This window comes from Leptinotarsa decemlineata, unplaced genomic scaffold (assembly GCF_025532065.1).
Source record: "Leptinotarsa decemlineata unplaced genomic scaffold, Ldec_3_MD MMD2_P_RNA_scaffold_7, whole genome shotgun sequence".
Lineage (NCBI taxonomy): Eukaryota > Metazoa > Arthropoda > Insecta > Coleoptera > Chrysomelidae > Leptinotarsa > Leptinotarsa decemlineata.
Genome location: NW_027412534.1, coordinates 5,315,664 through 5,334,733, shown reverse-complemented (window position 1 = coordinate 5,334,733; position 19,070 = coordinate 5,315,664). Strand labels below are relative to the sequence as shown.

The window sequence follows — 19,070 nt, the reverse complement described above, 5'->3', positions numbered from 1 at the left end:
TCTAGCATATGCTGTCTCAGCCTATACCCATCGACACAATGCGGCCGTAAGAGTCTTTTTAATCACCTACGGCACGTTAACGGCACGGGAGATATTGAATCCGTTGTGGTGAAGAAAAATTGCGGAATTGATTAGAAATATTCATTTTCCATCCTCAGTGATTAGTGTTGATGCAGATGGTGTGTGTGAATTTGAAAGGCCACCAATTGTAGCCACCATATTGAAGTGGTGATCTTTGCTCACAAAACTTTGTATTGCTATCAAATGAAATCATTAAATGAATGAAAGAAAGAAAGAAAGGAATGTATTATTTCATAGACCAACTACGTGGTATCGAACATGTCAATTTATACTTATAAAATGATTATCCAGAGTAAATTGATGGATGTAGTGGTTATGAAAAGTGGAAAAGTGAAGATAATAAAAAAAAACAAAAGTTGATGTACAATTTGAACTGTCAATGCAGATTCGATAATGAATACGTAAACAAAGAAACATGTGAATATACATTCAATACACATAAACATAGGTCCCTAAAATATGAATATATGCAGGGTCCTACAACAGTGGCGCGGTGTTCCATATCTCAATTTAGGAAACAGATAGGAATCTAAATTTCTATTATATCACCTCATTGCACGAGCTAGACCAAATAAAAAAATTGGCGGTCACACAGGGTGTTCAATTTTTTCTAGGCGGATTCCAACTGTGTTTTTTCAAATAGCAACCTATATTTTTTATTTCTTTTTCGGTTTCTACACAGAAAATAAAAGACACTTTATGTATATCTTCACTTCGAAAATATTTTCGAGATATCTAGCATGACAGGTTTTTTTCCAATATTCGTCACTCAGAATATTTGAAATTATAGAGTTGTGCCCAGTCCAATTGTATTTTTTTTTGATAAAATATTCTACAGTGGTAACTCTCTCAAACGATATATCTGAAGTCGACCTGTGATATACAGGGTATGAAAAACCGCTTGCCACATTGTAAATAAAAATTTGCAGAGTCTTCCTTATTTTGAATGGAACACCCTGTATATTATTGATCCATAAGGAGCGTCAACGAAACCTCTACAAATTTAATTGGGTATTTCCTATGGCTAGGTTCAATAGTTTTTCTTAAAAAAGCATTTTTCTCTAAAAATGGTCGTTCTTCCTATTTCTACGCTATAAACTCGATGAAAGACTTTTTTCAAAGCGTAATCCATTTGACGACTGATAAGAATGTACGAAAGATATCTTGTTTCAATTTTGAACATTATACCGTGTCCAAAAAAATATTTTTTCACAAAATGAATGTTTGTACCTACCTATCACAATTTTCTAAATGGAAAATTAATTTTTTCATTGGATGCAGAATTTTTCCCATGAATCATGCAATATCAAACCAAACAAGATTAAATGAAAAAACATTGTGAATATAACAAATTTTTTTTTCATGTTATGGTGTATATTCATGAATGATTCAGGGCTTGAGTTCTAGATATTTAAATCTGTCAGCTGATAAACTACAAAACTAAAAAAGAAAGAGTTTAATGAAGGTTGATAATGAAACTTTTATAAAATATGTCCGACATGTCTTCCATTTTCTTGAATGCAGAGCTGAAGTCTATGTTTGGGGGACTTTTCTATCCTGCGCAAGACAGCTGGTGTAATGCTACCAAAAGCATTCGTTATTCTAAGTCGGTGGTTCGACGTAAAGCATATTTTTTATGTATCGTCATAAGAAAAAATCCAGTTTTGTTAAATTTGGTGATCTAGCGGGCTACCGTACAGGCCCATTCCGTCCTATACATTTATTGGGAAATACTTCATTTAGATGATCTCTCACTTCTGCCGAATAGTGAGCAGGTGCACATACAATGTTCCATTCATATGTCCCTGAAAAAAGTATGGACCAATTACATATTCTCCAATGATGATAGTCCACCTGTCTCAATAAGTGGGGATTTTCTGTCGAATAATAATGGTAATTACGTCGATTCACAAATCCATTTTTATGGAATGTCGATTCATCCGACCATAAAATGTTATTGAAAAAATATTCGTTTCGACGAGTTTTTCCCATAGCCCAATTGCTGAATCTCACTGTTTTCTCAAAATCGGTATACAGTAGTATGAGATGGATGAAAGCAATGTTTCTTCAAAACTCGTTGCACTGATCTCTCTCACTTATTTCCACTATTTCACCAATTTTTCATTGACTCCTACTAGGATCTTCTTCAACAGCAAGAAGAACTTGCAATTCATTATCTTCATCAGTATCTGGCTTGATGCGCTCATGTTTAGAATAATTGATACATCCAGTTTCAATAAATCGTTTAATTTTATTTTATTCGCTGAAGGTTATTTTAGACTGAAAAAATATGGCATAAACTTCGAGATTATTGAAATTATTGTAATTATTCAAGAACGTACATTTTGCGGTGTAATCCAAAACGTGTTTATCTAGCAACAGGTAATTTTAGGCATGGGGCGTTATTTTAAGGAAAGGCTCGGACAAAAACTATGCATCAAATGAAGAAATTGCACGGTGTTCTATTAAGAGAATAAATATGATATTATAAACATAACATATATCTCGACCACAGCTGTCACATATGGATTTCACAGTAAAAAAATCATTGATATTATGGCGATACGATAGAGAGTTTTCATTTTCAGGAAAAAAAAATAAAAAATAAGAAAAACTGTAGGACACGCTATAATGTACAAAATTGAAACACGATATCTTTCGAACATTCTTATCAGCCGTCAAATGGATTTCGCTTTGAAAAAATTCTTTCATCGAGTTTATGGCGTATAAATAAGAAGAACGACCATTTTTCGATAAAAATGCTTTTTTAAGAAAAACTATTGAACCTAGCCATTGGGAATACTCAATGAAATTTGTAGAGGTTTTGTTGACGCTCCTTATGGATCAATAATATACAGGGTGTTCCATTTAAAATAAGAAAGATTCTGCAAATTCTTGTTTACAATATGTGGCAAGCGGTTTTTCATACCCTGTATATCACAGGTCGATTTCAGATACATCGTTTGAGAGACTTACCACTGTAGAATATTGCCAAAAAACGTATAATTGGACTTGGCACAACTTTATAATTTCAAATATTCTGAGTGACGAATATTGGAAAAAAACCTGTCATGCTAGATATCTCGAAAACCGTCAATGTTTTCGAAGTGAAGATATACATAAAGTGTCTTTAATTTTCTATGTAGAAACCGAAAAAACTATAAAAAAATATAGGTTGCCATTTGAAAAAACACAGTTGGGATCCGCCCAGAAAAAAATGAACAATTTGTGTGACCGCCAATATTTTTATTTTGTCGAGCTCGAGTAATAAGGTAATATTATGGAAATTTAGATTTAGATCTGTTTCCTAAATATTGATATGGAACACCGCGCCACTGTTGCAGGACCCTGTATATACACATATGTCTGAATGAAAAAGTAAAAAAATATAGAAAAAGCATACATGTACAAGTATAAAGATGTAAAATTCAAATATAGAAGAATAAGATTATTTACACACAGATATCAACAAAAACTCAATTATCCAAATATTCTTGTAATGTCTGATGAGCTTTAGTTAATAAGGAATCTTTGACTAATTTTTTGAATTCTAGATTATTACAGGCCATCATTAGATCAGGGAGTTCATTATATATTTTTACCCCAGCACAAGTTGGCGATTTTTCAAATACGGATGTTCTGTGAGTCATTGTTATTAAATTTGTAGCGTTTCTAGTGCAATATTGGTGGTGGTAATTGTTTTTCTTCAGCTCATTTTCATGTCTTTCAATGTGCAAGCAACATTTATACATGTATATACCGGCAACTGTCAAAATATTTTTACTCTTGAAAATTTCCCTGCAAGAATTACGTTACGTGGCTTCATGTTGAACATCAAATCTAACAATTCTATTTATTTCGGTAGCATTTTCCCATAACATGATGTGAAATGATGCGTGCATAATAAACTTGGATAAGAATAGTCTCATGATTTCATACCTGAATTTTAAAATTGCTAAGTAGGATTTGGAGAGTTTTTTGGTGAACTTTCAATATGATCAGACCATGAGAGTGATTTATCAATCATAACACCCAGAAACTTAGTGGAGTTATGTGTCTGAAGGACTTTACTATCGATCAGATTGTTCTTATAGAAATATATAATTTTTGATTTCTGTGCATTCAGCATCAATTAATTGGAGTGACAATATTTTGTCTTTTGTTTGAAGGTGATTGACAATGTTTCATGATGAATTTCACTAGTTCGGACTTCCATTGTCTACTATATAAAATGAATTGAAATCCCTGAAACAACTAGAAAAGAAGAATTAAAAATGAATAGCTGAAAATAAGAATTATATCAACCAAAATAAACCTGAAAAGAGATAATAGTGAAATAAAATACAAGTAAAAATAGAACAATTGAATAAATAAAAATAAAGAAAAGAAAAGGAAGAATAAAATAAAAACAAAAAGTGGAGTCATCACCCGAAGACGGTTGTAGATACTAACAATCGAAACGTCGTGAACTAACGTGACTTGGAATCTCTCCACTTTTTATTTTTATTTTCTTTTTTCTTTTCTTTTCTTTATTTTTATTTATTCAATTGTTCTATTTTTACTTGTATTTTATTTCACTATTATTTCATTTCAGGTTTATTTTGGTTAATATAATTCTTATTTTCAGCTATTCATTTTTGATTCTTCTTTTTTAGTTGTTTCAGGGATTTCAATTCATTTTATATAGTAGACAATGGAAGTCCGAACTAGTGAAATTCAATATTTTGTCATTTCACCAATACCGAGTTCAACCGATAGAATTACATCCTCCATAGATGATTCAGCTATATCAAATGTTGTGTCATCAGCGAAATTGGTGAGATAAAAACGCCTATCGAAATTTATTGGGAGGTCACTAAGAAATAGTAGGAAAAGCAATGGACCCATGCAATGCGCTACTTCAACATCAACTGAATATCTATCTGACTCAACACCATCTAATTTTACAAAGAATTATCTATTTGTTAGAAATGAAATGATCCAGTCAAGAATATTTCCTCTAATGCCAATATTATACAATTCAAAAGCCATAAACACTTCTTCATCAATACAGTCAAAAGCTTTTGACAGTTTGAAAAAGATTCCTGCCACGTGAATTCAAAGAAAATATAATAAACATTGTCATAATGAAAGAAAAAAATACAAATACCACAAAAATATTTTTCCTCGACTAACAAAATCTTTCAGAATTTTTTCTTTTCATTACTCTACATATTAATTATTCTCATTTTAGTATGTGTTTAAAGAGAACATAATTCAAGAAATCCCTCGAGTCTTTTTTATCCAAGACGATGTCCAGATAATGTAAGTTTCTGAACTGAGATTAATACCTTCATACTTAATCGATAGAAACATATACTTAGATTTGTAATGTGAAATAGGTATCAATTCCTTTTTTTTACCGTACGAGAAAGAATTTATTTCTTACCACATTGATAATCAGGACAGCATTTGTTAGGTTTATGAATCGCTTTGCATCCAGGTCTTTTTACACACTGTATAGTTTCGCATTGGACACCAGGAGGTTGACATTTGCATTTTAAACAAGGTTGCTCTGCTGGAACTGTTTCATCCATTCCGTAGACAACATCTCCAACAATACACACTGAAACAAAAAAAAATGAATTATTTTTCCAAGTAAGGCATATTTTGGGTAGATCACACAGCTCTACAAAAAAAAAATTGTGTTGTCCTGGATATTTTTGCAAATTTTTGTTTTCGAGGCCAAAATCACGAATATATTTATGAAAGTACTGAATGTGCTTTATTTTTTATGATTTTTACGTATCTTGTATTTTTAATAATAATCGGCTTGTTAATGAAAAAAAATTATTTTCTGTCATGATTAGGCTTCTGTGCAACTTCTTTGCGCGTACAAACATCACGTGATCCCCACTTCTCGGGCTCCTTGCTCTGTAAAACAGCTGAGAACTCAGTTATTTGATAATATTGAAATACTAACACGGAAATCTGGATACGTTGTTATATGTTAATATTTTGTTTCAATTGTTGAGTGTTCGTTCTAATATATTTATCTTGTCTTTTTAAACATGAGTTTGTCACGAAGGAAGTGCAAATATAGTAGTGATTTATTCTGTTATATTTCTGCTATTTATATATCATAAAAACAAAAAAGAAATATCTCAGACTTTGTTAAGGAAACTTATGCTGAATATTTCGGTTTTAAAATGGACAACTTAGATAAATCATGGGTTCCTAATGAAGTTTGTAAGTCTTGCGTCGAGTCTTTACGGTTGTGGAAAAAAGGAGAACGTTCTGGATTGGACTTTGGTATTCCTATGATCTGGATGGAGCCTAAGAATCATTTCGATGATTGTTACTTTTGCGTAGTAGATGCTAGAGGTTTTAATCGAAATCAAACGTGGAGATATCCAGACTTACAGTCTACAAAAAGTCCTGTTTTACACAGTGAAAATCTCCCTTGGCCAATTTATGTTTCAAAAGTAATTCGCTTGCTGCCAAATTCACAGAAATCGAATCAGTCTACCAGAGGAAGTGAATGGGAGGGTGAAATATCTACGCCAAAGTTGTTTTTTCAAAATGAACTCAGTGATTTAATACGTGATCAAAATTTATCAAAACAAGGATCAGAATTGTTAGCTTCAAGATTGAAAGAAAAAATTTATTGGCACCGACAGTTACAATTACCACGTACAGAACGCGAGAAAGTGAGCTAATACAATTTTTTGATGAAAATGAAGGATTGGTATACTGTAATAATATTGCGAAGCTGCTTCTGGACATGGGTTTGGAAGAATACAAACCTACTGAGTGGCGTCTTTTCATTGATAGCTGTGAAAGAAGTTTGAAATGCGTCTTACAGCAAAGTATCATATTGTTTTCCAAATAAAACTGAGAGTATAAATATATCTGTTATTTTGTTTCTTCTTTTCGAATTTTTGTAATGTAAAATGAAAATAAATCTTTAAAAGAAAACTAGAGCAAATCTTACAAAACCATTGATAATTTCATGAATTGTGAGTATAAATACACCCAAAATCAATCTTATATCTAGGGCAACAAAACCACTGTAGACAAGTATTATTAAAGTGTTAGAGGTATGTCAAATATATTTGGAATGACGCAATCGAGAAACATGGAGTGTCAAAAGCTGTTGCGCTTGACGGTGTGTGGCATGAGGGGTTGTTGCTGGCCAAACTTCAATGCTATTGCTTGTAGGATCATTTTTGTGTAAGACTATCCAGCTTCCTGAAAGAACGTTTCCTGCAAGTGGCCCTTGATGGATATCTCCCGAGTACTTTTGCCATCAACGCTGGTGTTCCACAAGAAGCCATATTGTCTCCAACCCTCTTTTATTGTATATCAACAAGTTATTGAAAAAAAACAAGAATCCAATATATTGCTTTGCTAAAGACTTGTCTCGTCATTCCATTCAATTCCAGGATATCGGCTGCGCACGCACATCTCCACCCTCAGCAGAAAGTTGCATATTTTGATGAGAATCTAGAAGTGAATTCGGATTGGGGTTACTCTCTTAAGCAGGTTTAATTCAATTCCACGAAAACCCAGGCATCGGTTTTCTCCAAAAAGATTAATGTCTTCGAACCGAATATAATAACCTCATAACAGACAATCCCGCTTCCTGCTTCGATAAGTTTGTTGAGGGTTAAAATAGACACCAATATGTCTTGGCACCATCATGTCACTGGAATTGCAAAGAATGTTTTTCAAAAGCTTGGAACACTGTTACGAATCAGAAAAATGTAAAAATGTCAGCAACTTTTAATGCTATTGAAAGCTCAGATCAGTATTGAGTATTGTTCAAATGTACGAAGCTCCACCCCTGAGCATACTCCGAAGCTGCTGGATTCCATCCATAAAAGAGCCATCCGCCTGATTGGAGACGCGAACATCACGTGCAACCTTGATAGCCTGGAAAATTCGATTCCATCAAGAGAGGTATAAAAATACACGACGTACTTTGGCTGCGCATCGTTTTGAGGTTCAACTCAGTATACCTCGAACTCCACTGTTTAAGAACTCTTTCATTTGGAGAACTGCGTTTGTGTGGAATAAACTTCCTGAGAAAGTTTTTCCAAATGAATCTTTAGCGATTCAAATCCGACGTGAATCGCTTCTATCGCACAGGCACCGTTGTTGAAGCGCCTTAAAGATTTTTCTGTATGTTAGGAGCAACCGCACTGTATATCGATAGTCCAGTTATGTGTAATGGGGATGATTCATGAAAGCAGCTGTTAGCGGGAGATATTCACTATTGAGTAGACTCGAGTAGGATACGTTTGTTGTAGCGAAACATTATTTGGGAAATATATGAGTTGTTCAGAGTGAAGTATTTCAATGTACACACATCGGAGAAGTCTAGGGATATTTTTATAACATACTAAATATCATAAAAATAAATGCATGAGGTCGTTTAATTTCGATTAAATTGGTGCACTCGACCACCCTGTAGATTTCTATGGGTTGAACAAAGCCTGCAAAAACGGTAACTAATCTTTTATCAGGTTTTTTACAAACTGTAGGATTTCGGCTAAAATGAATAATCTGAAAGTGTCGAGTTTGTACATTCTATGCAGTTCTTGCTCAGCAATTAAACTGGAAATATTGTGCTTTAACATGGAACGCCATCACTTATCATTGGCTGAGATGAATAGAGCTGTAGGGCTTCTGTGGCATGCGACAAAATGATGTAGCTCTTCGTTTGGGGGTCTCCCAAAGTGTTATCAGTCGATTGTGGCGGCGTTTCCGTGAAACTGGCAGTCCAGCCGAACAACATCCAGGGCGAGGACGCGCTACAACTGCAGTTCAAGACCGATTTTTGGTCTTAACCGTAAGAAGACAATCACAGCACCTGAGTTGGTTAACGTGTTGCAGCAGACGCACCAGGTAACCATTGGTCGTGATACTGTCAGAAATCGACTGCATGAAGCAGATCTCCACAACAGAAGGCCACTTAGATGCCCACCTTTGTCGAGAGGCAATCGCACTAGAAGATTAGAGTGGTGTCAAGAACATCAAAACTGGGATGCAAATGATTGGGCCACAGTTTTGTTTACAGACGAATCCAGATTTGGATTTCATCCAGATTCTCGTCGAGTAAGACTGTGGAGACGACCTGGAAATAATGAACGTTTGAGACACGTCCAGGAAGTCCACACATACAGAGGTGGTACAGTAATGCTATGGGGCGGAATCATGATCGGCGGCAGAACCGATCTCGTTTTTCCAAATCGCTCCCTCACAGCTCGACAGTACCTCGATACCATTCTTCTACTTATCGTCCATCCGTTTGCTGGTGCTGTTGGTGAAAACTTCCACCTAATGCACGATAATGCTCGACCACATGTCGCGCGTCTAGTGACTGACTGGCTCACCAACGAAGGAGTTGATGTATTGTCATGGCGAGCACAATCACCGGACCTGAATCTCATCGAACATGTGTGGGACATGCTTCAACGAAGAATTACTCCGCATATGGGGAACATTCACACAATGTTTCAATTGAGAGAGCTTTTAATCGCTGAATGGGCAAATGTACCTCAACAAGACATTGACAATCTCATTTTCTCGATGCACGATAGATGTAGGGCCGTAATAAACCAGCGTGAAGGCCATACTTTGTACTGATTCCAAATTTTTTTGTATTATGATTTTTTTTCGGGGTGCCAAAGAAGAGCCATATTTTTTTTTAGTTTTGCTTATATGCGCACTCAGTATTTTTGACCATTTAATAAATTTTGATGTAAATTACATTCGTTTAATAATCACCCGTCAACTTTTTTTCACTAAAGCGATCTAAAAAAAAATTATTGCCATTTTTAAAAATATCCCTAGACTTTTCCGATGTGTGTATTAGTGATACCTAACATCAGCAGTGGTTGTATCTCACGTCAACAACAAGGGAAAGCGAAGAAGACGTTCTCCTAGCAGTTCGAGTTCATCAAGTTCTTCGAGTTCTACAAGTTCGTCTAGCTCATCAAACACCGATAAGATACAACGGAAACCTAAGATAAAATGAACCAAGCATAAATCTAACAGAGTAGGGCAAGAGGGGGGCATTCGCTTACACCATACTGCAGTAGGAATGCCCAGAGGAAATGAACAGGCTGAGGGGCTTAATAGAACTATTCTGGATGCATTAGCTTCAATGAAAGCGAGGACAACTAGCGATAATTGGGATTCTAATGTAGGAGCCATTCAATAAGGAATGAATAGTACAAAGCATAAAAAACGAACGCAACTCCTGCTGAATTAATACTTGGTATAAACTTGAGAAGTCAGGCTGACCGATACATTGATGATGACAATGAGTCCCTATACGTCACTGAATTGCGAGAGCAAGCAGAAAAGAAATTGAAAAGGAATAAAGAGAGACAAAAAGGAGTATTCGATAGAAAAAGAAGATCAGCTCACACTTTCAAAATCGGAGACTTGGTCTTAGTTATAATTTCAAGTTTACCTGCTAATAATAACCAAAGCAAGAAGTTGTTGGAAAAATATAAAGGTCCTTTGAGAATTGTCAAAGTTCTTCCTCATGATCGTTACAAGGTGAAACAGGATATACATGCAACCAGAACCAGCAAAGGAGCTCCGTATGTAGGAGTATTTGGTGTAGAAGACACAAGTTACATGTTCCGTGTCCATAGACGGCTTTAGGTATCAAGACCTATGGCTGAATAGATTACTTTAGGTATGAAGGCCTATATTAGACGGCTTTAGGTATCAAAGCCTATAGCTGAATAGATTACTTTAGGTATCAAGACCTATAGTAGACGGCTTTAGGTATCAAGGCCCTTTAGCTGAAGGCTTAGGTATCAAGGCCTATAGTAGACGGCTTTAGGTATCAAGGCCTATAGCTGAATATATTACTTTATGTATCAAGGGCTATAGTAGACGGCTTTAGGTATCAAGGCCTATAGCTGGATAAATTGAAGCCACTTCTGGTACAAAGGCCGGTTGTTGAATATATTGACTCAGCAGATGATCCAAGCGTCAAACTTGGATTGATTGATATGTTGTTCTACTTGCAACAAATATTAAGCATTTTTTTTCTAGTTTAGATATTTCCAATTGTTCGAGGGCGAACAAAAGCTAGGATGGCCGTGTTAGGAGCAACCGCACTGTATATATATATATATATATATATATATATATATATATATATATATATATATTAGGAGCAACCGCACTGTATATCGATAGTCCGGTTATGTGTAATGTGGATGATTCATGAAAGCAGCTGTTAAAGAGAGATATTCACTGTTGAGTAGACTCGAGTAGGATACGTTTGTTGTGGCGAAACATTATTTGGGGAATATATTAGTTGGTCAGAGTGAAGTATTTTAATGTATTAGTGATACCTAACATGTAGTATTTGTGTTCTGTCCTCGAAAAAAAATGTGTATCTTACATTTGAATCAGAGGCATAGCTATAGATTTGCCTAACTGTACCAAATGGGGAAGATTATACTGTGGGAAATTCGCTGAAAAATTGAGTGTTCATATGGAAAAATAGGTAACTGTTAAAAAATTGACATTTGAAATATTGTAGATGAATGTGGAAGTTCTTTGTATTATTGAATTCATGTTCATTTCCTGATGCTCAATCTTTTGGATACCACTCACCTTGAGCTTGATTTCCATCATTTTCGGGTTCAATTGCTGGATAAACCTCCCTCACCATGCGAGTCAGTCTTTTCATAGGACCTGGAACGTAAATAGGTATATATTGATAAAGGGTATTCGACAAAATATTGATGTCAAAATATTTCACTTTTTGTAATCAATGCCAAAAAATTTCATTTTCATAACATTTTCTACTACGTTATTTTGTATGAAACAAGATCGGAAATTTAATTTTATGTAACTCACGCTACTCTACGAGAAGTCACTATATTCGTTTCGCAATTGTTCACATAAATAACTTTTATAGCTATTATGGTCTATTGAAGTACTGAGCTTTTAATACCTATCTGAATACTCGTACAAGCAATTTTTCATAATCAGATTCCTAAAAGAAAAAAATCCACAAGCGTCTTCATTATTTATAATACTACAATAGCTAAGAATTATCACACGTATCTGTATACAAAATGTATACAGAAAAGTGATAAGTTTAGAATCAAACATTCAACGAAGTAATGCAAATGAATCGTTCGAGAATGAACATTTCTATAATCGAAGAAATTACTATGAGAGCCAATATGCTATAAATGATTGGATAAGTCAAGTTACTCTAAATACAATATGGCAAATTGCCCAAAGTGGTGAACTTTTTTTATGCACACCAAACAGAAGGGTTTGCTGAAAATAATACCAAAAATTAAATGACGGTAATCTCAATCTAAAATGACTGGCCGCCCAAGATGTTGAACTATTTTTTACGCACCTTTATGGCATAGATATCAAATGGAAGGGTTTGCTGGAAAGAATACGAATGATAACATGGCGTCACTTCGAATCTAATATGACGGAACGCCCAAGGTAACCGACTAGTTATATTTTATGCACTCTGATAATATGAATACCGACTGAAAGGGTTTGTTTGAAACGCATACGTAAGATCAATTACTATCTGACAGAAAGTTTCACCTAAGAAATCTAGCCCTACTGAATATAAGGACTTGCGAGCAAAACGCATTTTACCAACATTTACCAACAAAGTATTGAAGAGGGCTATTGAAGTACAGCTTCGAAGTTATCTGGAAAAATTTCCATTACTTCCTACAGTTCAATCTGAATTTCGAAATATCTATACTTGCACAACCGCCATCTTGCATGTCGCTGATCGTATTTTCAGAGCTACTGATTAAGGATTATGACTGTACGATTATTAACTTTTCTGAACTTCAGCCGTGCATTCGATACAATACATTATCGACTGCTACTTGACAGCGTTAAAACAAAAAGTATGTATACATAATAACGAATCTCAATATAAAGATCTTCTTGCTGGTGTACCCCAAGGTCTCATAAACACTTTTGAAAAATGCTCGGCTCATCTTTATGCTGATGACACCCAAATGTATTATAGCTTTCCTCTGGAAGACAAAGAAACTGCCTCCATTCTCATTGATGCAGACATTGATGGTTTCGTTAAATCTGTTTCAGATCACTCAAATTTCAGTAAATCTAATATTATATTACAAGAGTTTCTTCCCAACACCAAATCGTTATTTTTAACACCTCGACACGTGTTTCGATCAACAAGTTGTACTATATAGATATACCATACAGGTAAACCATACAGGTGTACCACCCATACAGGTATACCACCCTACATTAATTTTACAATTTTCCTCATCTATTATTTTACTATATCTGTTTAAATTTTATACATGTATATAAAACAATTTTCAGCTATACAAAAAAACTTAATTTCACAATATTGCCCATCTAAATTTATTTTCGCAATGTGTCCTTATGTAGTAATCAGTAGACCCAACATTATTTTAACAAGCTATATAGTATGCTATTTGGTATTGGTCCGTTATCGTTATTCATAATATTATTATGTTTACTTATTTCTACACTCTCATAGGCATCTGGTTGCCTGTTGTTGTTAACTTGTCTAACTAATCTTAATGAGCTGAAGTTTATGGAATGGTTTTGTTGCAAAATATGATGGGCCACTGCTTATTTTTCAGGTCTTCCATATTTTAAGTGTGCTAAAACTATTTCGGCAGTCATCTTTGGTAACGGATTCCTGGACAATTTCGCATACGGTCCGTTAGTAATGTGAAACTATATTGCCTCCCAAAAATCCACAAACCGGGAAAATTAATGCGCCCCATCGTGTCAGCTATTGGAGCTCCTACCTACCAAATAGCAAAGTGGCTCACTAAGGAATTTGAAACCTTGTCTATTGCGGAACCAGGTTTTAGTATGAAAAATTCTTTAGAGTTCATACAACATACAAAAAACATGGTTCTGTAAGAAGGTGAGATTTTGGTTTCTTTTGATGTTAGTTTCTTATTTCCTAGCGTCCCAATTCCACAGACCTTGCAATACCTCAGACAATTACTAGAGAGAAATAATTTCAATAATAACGAAATCGTTGAATTCGTTTCTCTTAATAATTTGTGTATGAAACAAAATCCGGTTTCAGGTAGAAGGTTCCTGTTATGAATAACAGGAAGGAACGGCTATTGGAAACTCCTTGTCCCCCTACCTGGCAGACCTGTTCATGAGCAGATTCGAAATGGAAACCAAAGAAAAGTTGAAGTATTTTCCTAGAATTTGGCTAGGGTTTGTGGATGATATTTTCGCGATATTCGATACCAAAAAATCGAATATTGAGAACTTTGTCTCCTTTTTGAATAATAGATGTCCATCAATAAAATTCACGTATAAGTTAGAAAATAAGGGACAACTACCATTTCTTGACGTTTTGGTAATGATAAGCCAATATGAAGGGTTAGAATACGATATATTTCGAAAAGGAACAAACACGTATAAGTATATTCCTGACAGTTCACATCAGTGTGGACAATACAAACGTGCTGGGTTGAATTTTTTAGTGCATCGTCTTTTGACTTTTCCTCTAACACATGATATGTACACATGATGACGTACAATACAGGAAATAGCAGCCTAACGGTTTCTCGAGGGGTATTGTAGATTACATAATAAGGAAGAAGAAGTTTAAGTTAAGAATGAACGAAATCTCGACTTTCAGAAAGGACAAAAACCAAGATAAATACATCTCAGTTCCATATCACCAATATACGAAGAACTTTGGAAAGATTTTCAAGGAACTAGGTATGAAGGTGGTTTTTAAAACAAGTCATACACTACAGAGCCTTTTGGGAAGTTCAAAAGACAAAGTCGAGAATTCGAAAAAGTCTGGAATTTACGAAATTGAATGTAAGGACTGCGATGAAAAATATTATGGACATATAGAAAGATCTATCAATGTAAGATATAAGGAACACATAGCACACTTAAAATATGGAAGACCTGAAAAATCAGCAGTCGTCCATCATATTTTGCAACAAAACCATTCCATAGACTTCAGTTCATTAAGATTAGTTAGACAAGTTAACAACAACAGGCAACTAGATGCCTATGAGAGTGTGGAAATAAGTAAACATAATAATATTATGAATAACGACAACGGACCAATACCAAATAGCATACTATGAAGCTTGTTAAAATAATAGTGTTGGGTTTACTGATTGGACACGTTGCAAAAATAAATTTAGATACCTAGGCAATATTGTGAAATTAAGTTTTTTTATATAGCTGAAAATTGTTTTATATACAGCTATAACATGCAAACAGATATTGTAAAATAATAGATTAGACAAAATTGTAAAATTAATTAGGGAGGTATACATGCTGACCGATACGGACCTTTGAACAATATAACATTATTTTAACCCATTAAATATCATTATAAAAAAAAATCACAAACCTTCTAGACACTTGAATAAACGAAAATCCATTGAAAAAAAGTTTCCCGTGATTATTTTAGTAGATATACTTTAGTTAATTAACTAATTTTCACAAGTTTTAAATTTGCATATAAACACTGATAATTTTCAAACTGAAAACCTGAATTTTTTTTAACTTCTTGGAGGTTTTTTTGAAAGCCTTCAAAAAAGATACCCGTTGGAAAAATTGAAAAATTTTGATTTTCCACTTTGTTATTAATAATCAAAGACCTTGAAAAATGAAATTGGAGATTTAATAGACACAACAGTCATTATTGGGCGCCAGAAAATCCCCATGTTGTCCGCCAAAGGGGTTTTCAAGAAAGATGGCAATTCAATGTATTTTGTGCCATAAAGAATGAGTCAATTTTTTATATCGAGTTTTATGATGATAATTTAAATGCATCAAAATATGAAGATTTACTGAGGAATGGAATTCAAATGATTTTAAATAATAGACCAGGAAGAGAACGTGTATGGTACCAAATGGATGATGCTCCACCCCATAATTCTCATTCAGTCAGCGAAGCTTTAACCGAAATCTTCGAAGACAGATGGATTGGTAATAACAGACCTTTTCGTTGGCCTCCTAGAACACCAGATGGCAATCCATTAGATTATTTCGTGTGGGGTTTTATTGAAAATATGGTTTACTCTACTCCAATAACAACAATGGAAGATATGAAATCGAGAGTTACAACTGCTTTCAATAATTTGACTCCAGACTTGATCAGAAGCGGTACACATGACAATCTTTTGAAGAGATTACATGTTTGTTTAATTAGAGGTGGAGATGTGTTTGAACATATTCTGAAATACACTGACGATTAAATTACCTCATTAATTTATGGGTTTATTATTTTCAGTTCGTGTTTCAGCGTTAATAAAACTATTGTTTGAAAAGAAGTTTCATTCGATGGTTGAGTAGTATTTTAATAATTATCTTTTCATTGTATTAATTGAGAAACATCAAACGAAATATGTTTTACAAAAATGAGTGATGAACAAGGAAACCGTGTCAATTTCCGTTCGAAACAGTTTATCTCGAAAACGGTTCAAAATAGAAATAATATTATCTGAACAAAGTTAATCTGAAATTGGATGTAGAGCTCAAAACTGTTGAAATATACAGGGTGTTTCATTTGAAAAAATTGAGTTTCACTCATTTTTTCATGAGATCAAAGTATCTGCATTTTTTAAGGCAAATGAAAATATGACTCGGAGTGAAGCTCCTCATAGTATCACTCCACTCCATTTTAAATTTGATCGTTTTAGTGCAAGAGAGTTCAAGATTATCAGCATTTATAAAAGTTCATATTTGGTACAAAAAAAAAAATCGAAATTATTTATATCTTCTAAACGGTAATAGATAAGTATAAGGAAATAGTATATGAATTTGTTGACGAAGTGATAATGAATCATAATATGATATTATATACGGGGTGTTCCTTTGAAAAATCAAATATATATATATATATATATATATATATATATATATATAAAATTCCCCAGAAAATAAAACACAAAAGTATTTCACATTCCAAAAGTCACCTGAAGGTATATCTATTCCCTACAAAAAAAGTGCCCTCCGCCTTTCATTATGATTTATATTGAATTATATTCAGATCAAAATATTGTGTGTCCAATATATGTGTCAAATAAGTGGAAATAATACAGACGTTGATTATTATTATCATTATTATAACATGACATCACTCTAAATCCGTAGTATCAGAACGTTATGGCGCACAAGTTATATTTCATGTACTCCCTCGTATGAAAGGTTTTGCCGAGAAGAAAATGAAAAATTATATAACTTCACTTTAAATGCAACAAGGTGGACTTCCGAAGATGGTGGGCTAGGTTTTTTTGCACCCCTTACGATGTGGATATAAAATTGTCGCAAGATTAACCTATGTAGATGAACAAGCATACAATATGTACCCTGATTTTGATAAAAATTTAAAAAAAATATATTATTTTATTGAAGGGGTAATGCGGCTGAAAGGTTTGATTTTATTTGAAGTTTTTCCTCTTTTAGAACATGTAAATGAAATACTGTTCTTGAACATAATTTAAATTTTCAAAGATGTATTGACCGATCCAATTCATACTGCCCACGGCGCCCTGGGGCGCCGTGGAACCTTTACCGGGGCCCCGTGGGCCACGGGTGAGTCTCAAGGAACAACGTTTTACAACATAGATAACTGAGAGTAAAGGTAATACGTCGGTACCTATTAATAAAATCCTCTGATAATATGATAATATCGGTAATTGCAAAATGCAATCCGTTCGGAGAGCCACCTACCTACTTTTATTAATTTACGTTTGGGGCGCCTCGATAACCTTTGAAAAACATAAGGGAGCCGTGAATTCGAAAAGTTTGAGAACACTGAGAGACTTTATATTTGCAGAAAAAAGAATAATTCCAAAAGAAAAAATTCAAATTGGCCGCGTGTCTGTTGACCAATAAAATTGATCGTGTCTAGAGCGGAGTTGCCAAGTGTATTGGTTTTTAATATCCAATCACAGATCTGATGATCCAATTTGACAGATGCCATTTTTGTTGCTATTGTTGTCAACTCGATGTGAATACAACTGTTACAATTATCTCGGCGGTGCCTAGTTTGCTGCATATTTCGTCTCATTAGTTAAGATTCCGAAAAATGTTTTTTCAGTTTTTTTTTGGATTGATATGTTCTGGAGTATGTCTACATTTCTCTATACATATTTTTGTTTCTCTTTTCAGTCACCATACTGCTCCTTGGCCGAGATAAAATAAAAATAAAATCAAAACTTCGCATCCTTCGATGAAAGACAAAGTCTGAAATGAATGTCATATAAATAAAAGGGACCTACTAAATATACCACCTACCGTTTCAATTTTTCATTCTTCATTTCGGTACCAAAGTATTGTAAATTTTTCAAGTAAAATTCATCGATCATTTCAAAATCGACTCCTGGTAAGTTTTCGGGAATCAGCTTTAACAAAACTAGGCTCAACATTCATTTTGAAATTATTTTAACAAAAATACGAAGTTTGTGGAAACCATTGACATTAGAAAGAGCACGTTGTCGCATGCACTACACAGGGCGCTGGCTGACTGAATGAAAATATGGCTAATATACCAGTAACGTTGAATTTTTAATTTTTGGTGGATGGCATGAATGCATAATTGATTTATTCGAAAACCATTTGAAAATACAGCTTGTTTAATTCTATTTAGAATCATATTTAGATATAACTTGTACTATATCAGTTATCAAGGCAAATATTACTGTCCATTTTTATGCTTAATTCGTGGATTCGAGCCATCCTATTATTATTGTATATTTATTTGTTTTCTGGCTTTATTGTTCAAAAAAATGAATGAACAATTGCAGAAAATTTCAATTGATCGTTCATTTTCTCAGGAAAATGGGTACCCATATATAATTTATTGGTTTATTCGGCATTGAAAATGTATGTCATATCGCATCCATTCTGCTTGTTTTTGCAACATTGAATTTCAACTTTTTCTTAGCTTACAGCTCGCGTAGAAACAATTCGTT

The 19,070-nt window shown here is 34.1% G+C and overlaps 1 protein-coding gene across 4 annotated transcripts in view; it reads right to left on the bottom strand.

Moving 5' to 3' along the window:
- The window catches only part of LOC111512592 (uncharacterized), a 212,935-nt gene that overhangs the window by 19,865 nt on the left and 174,000 nt on the right, over positions 1 to 19,070 (bottom strand). For all 4 annotated transcript variants that reach the window (XM_074170258.1, XM_074170256.1, XM_074170255.1 and 1 more), the window contains 2 exons: positions 11,710 to 11,790; positions 5,510 to 5,686 (listed from right to left, as the gene is read on the bottom strand). In XM_074170258.1, the coding sequence (XP_074026359.1) occupies positions 5,510 to 5,686; positions 11,710 to 11,790 (258 nt within the window). The remainder of the gene's footprint in view (positions 1 to 5,509; positions 5,687 to 11,709; positions 11,791 to 19,070) is intronic.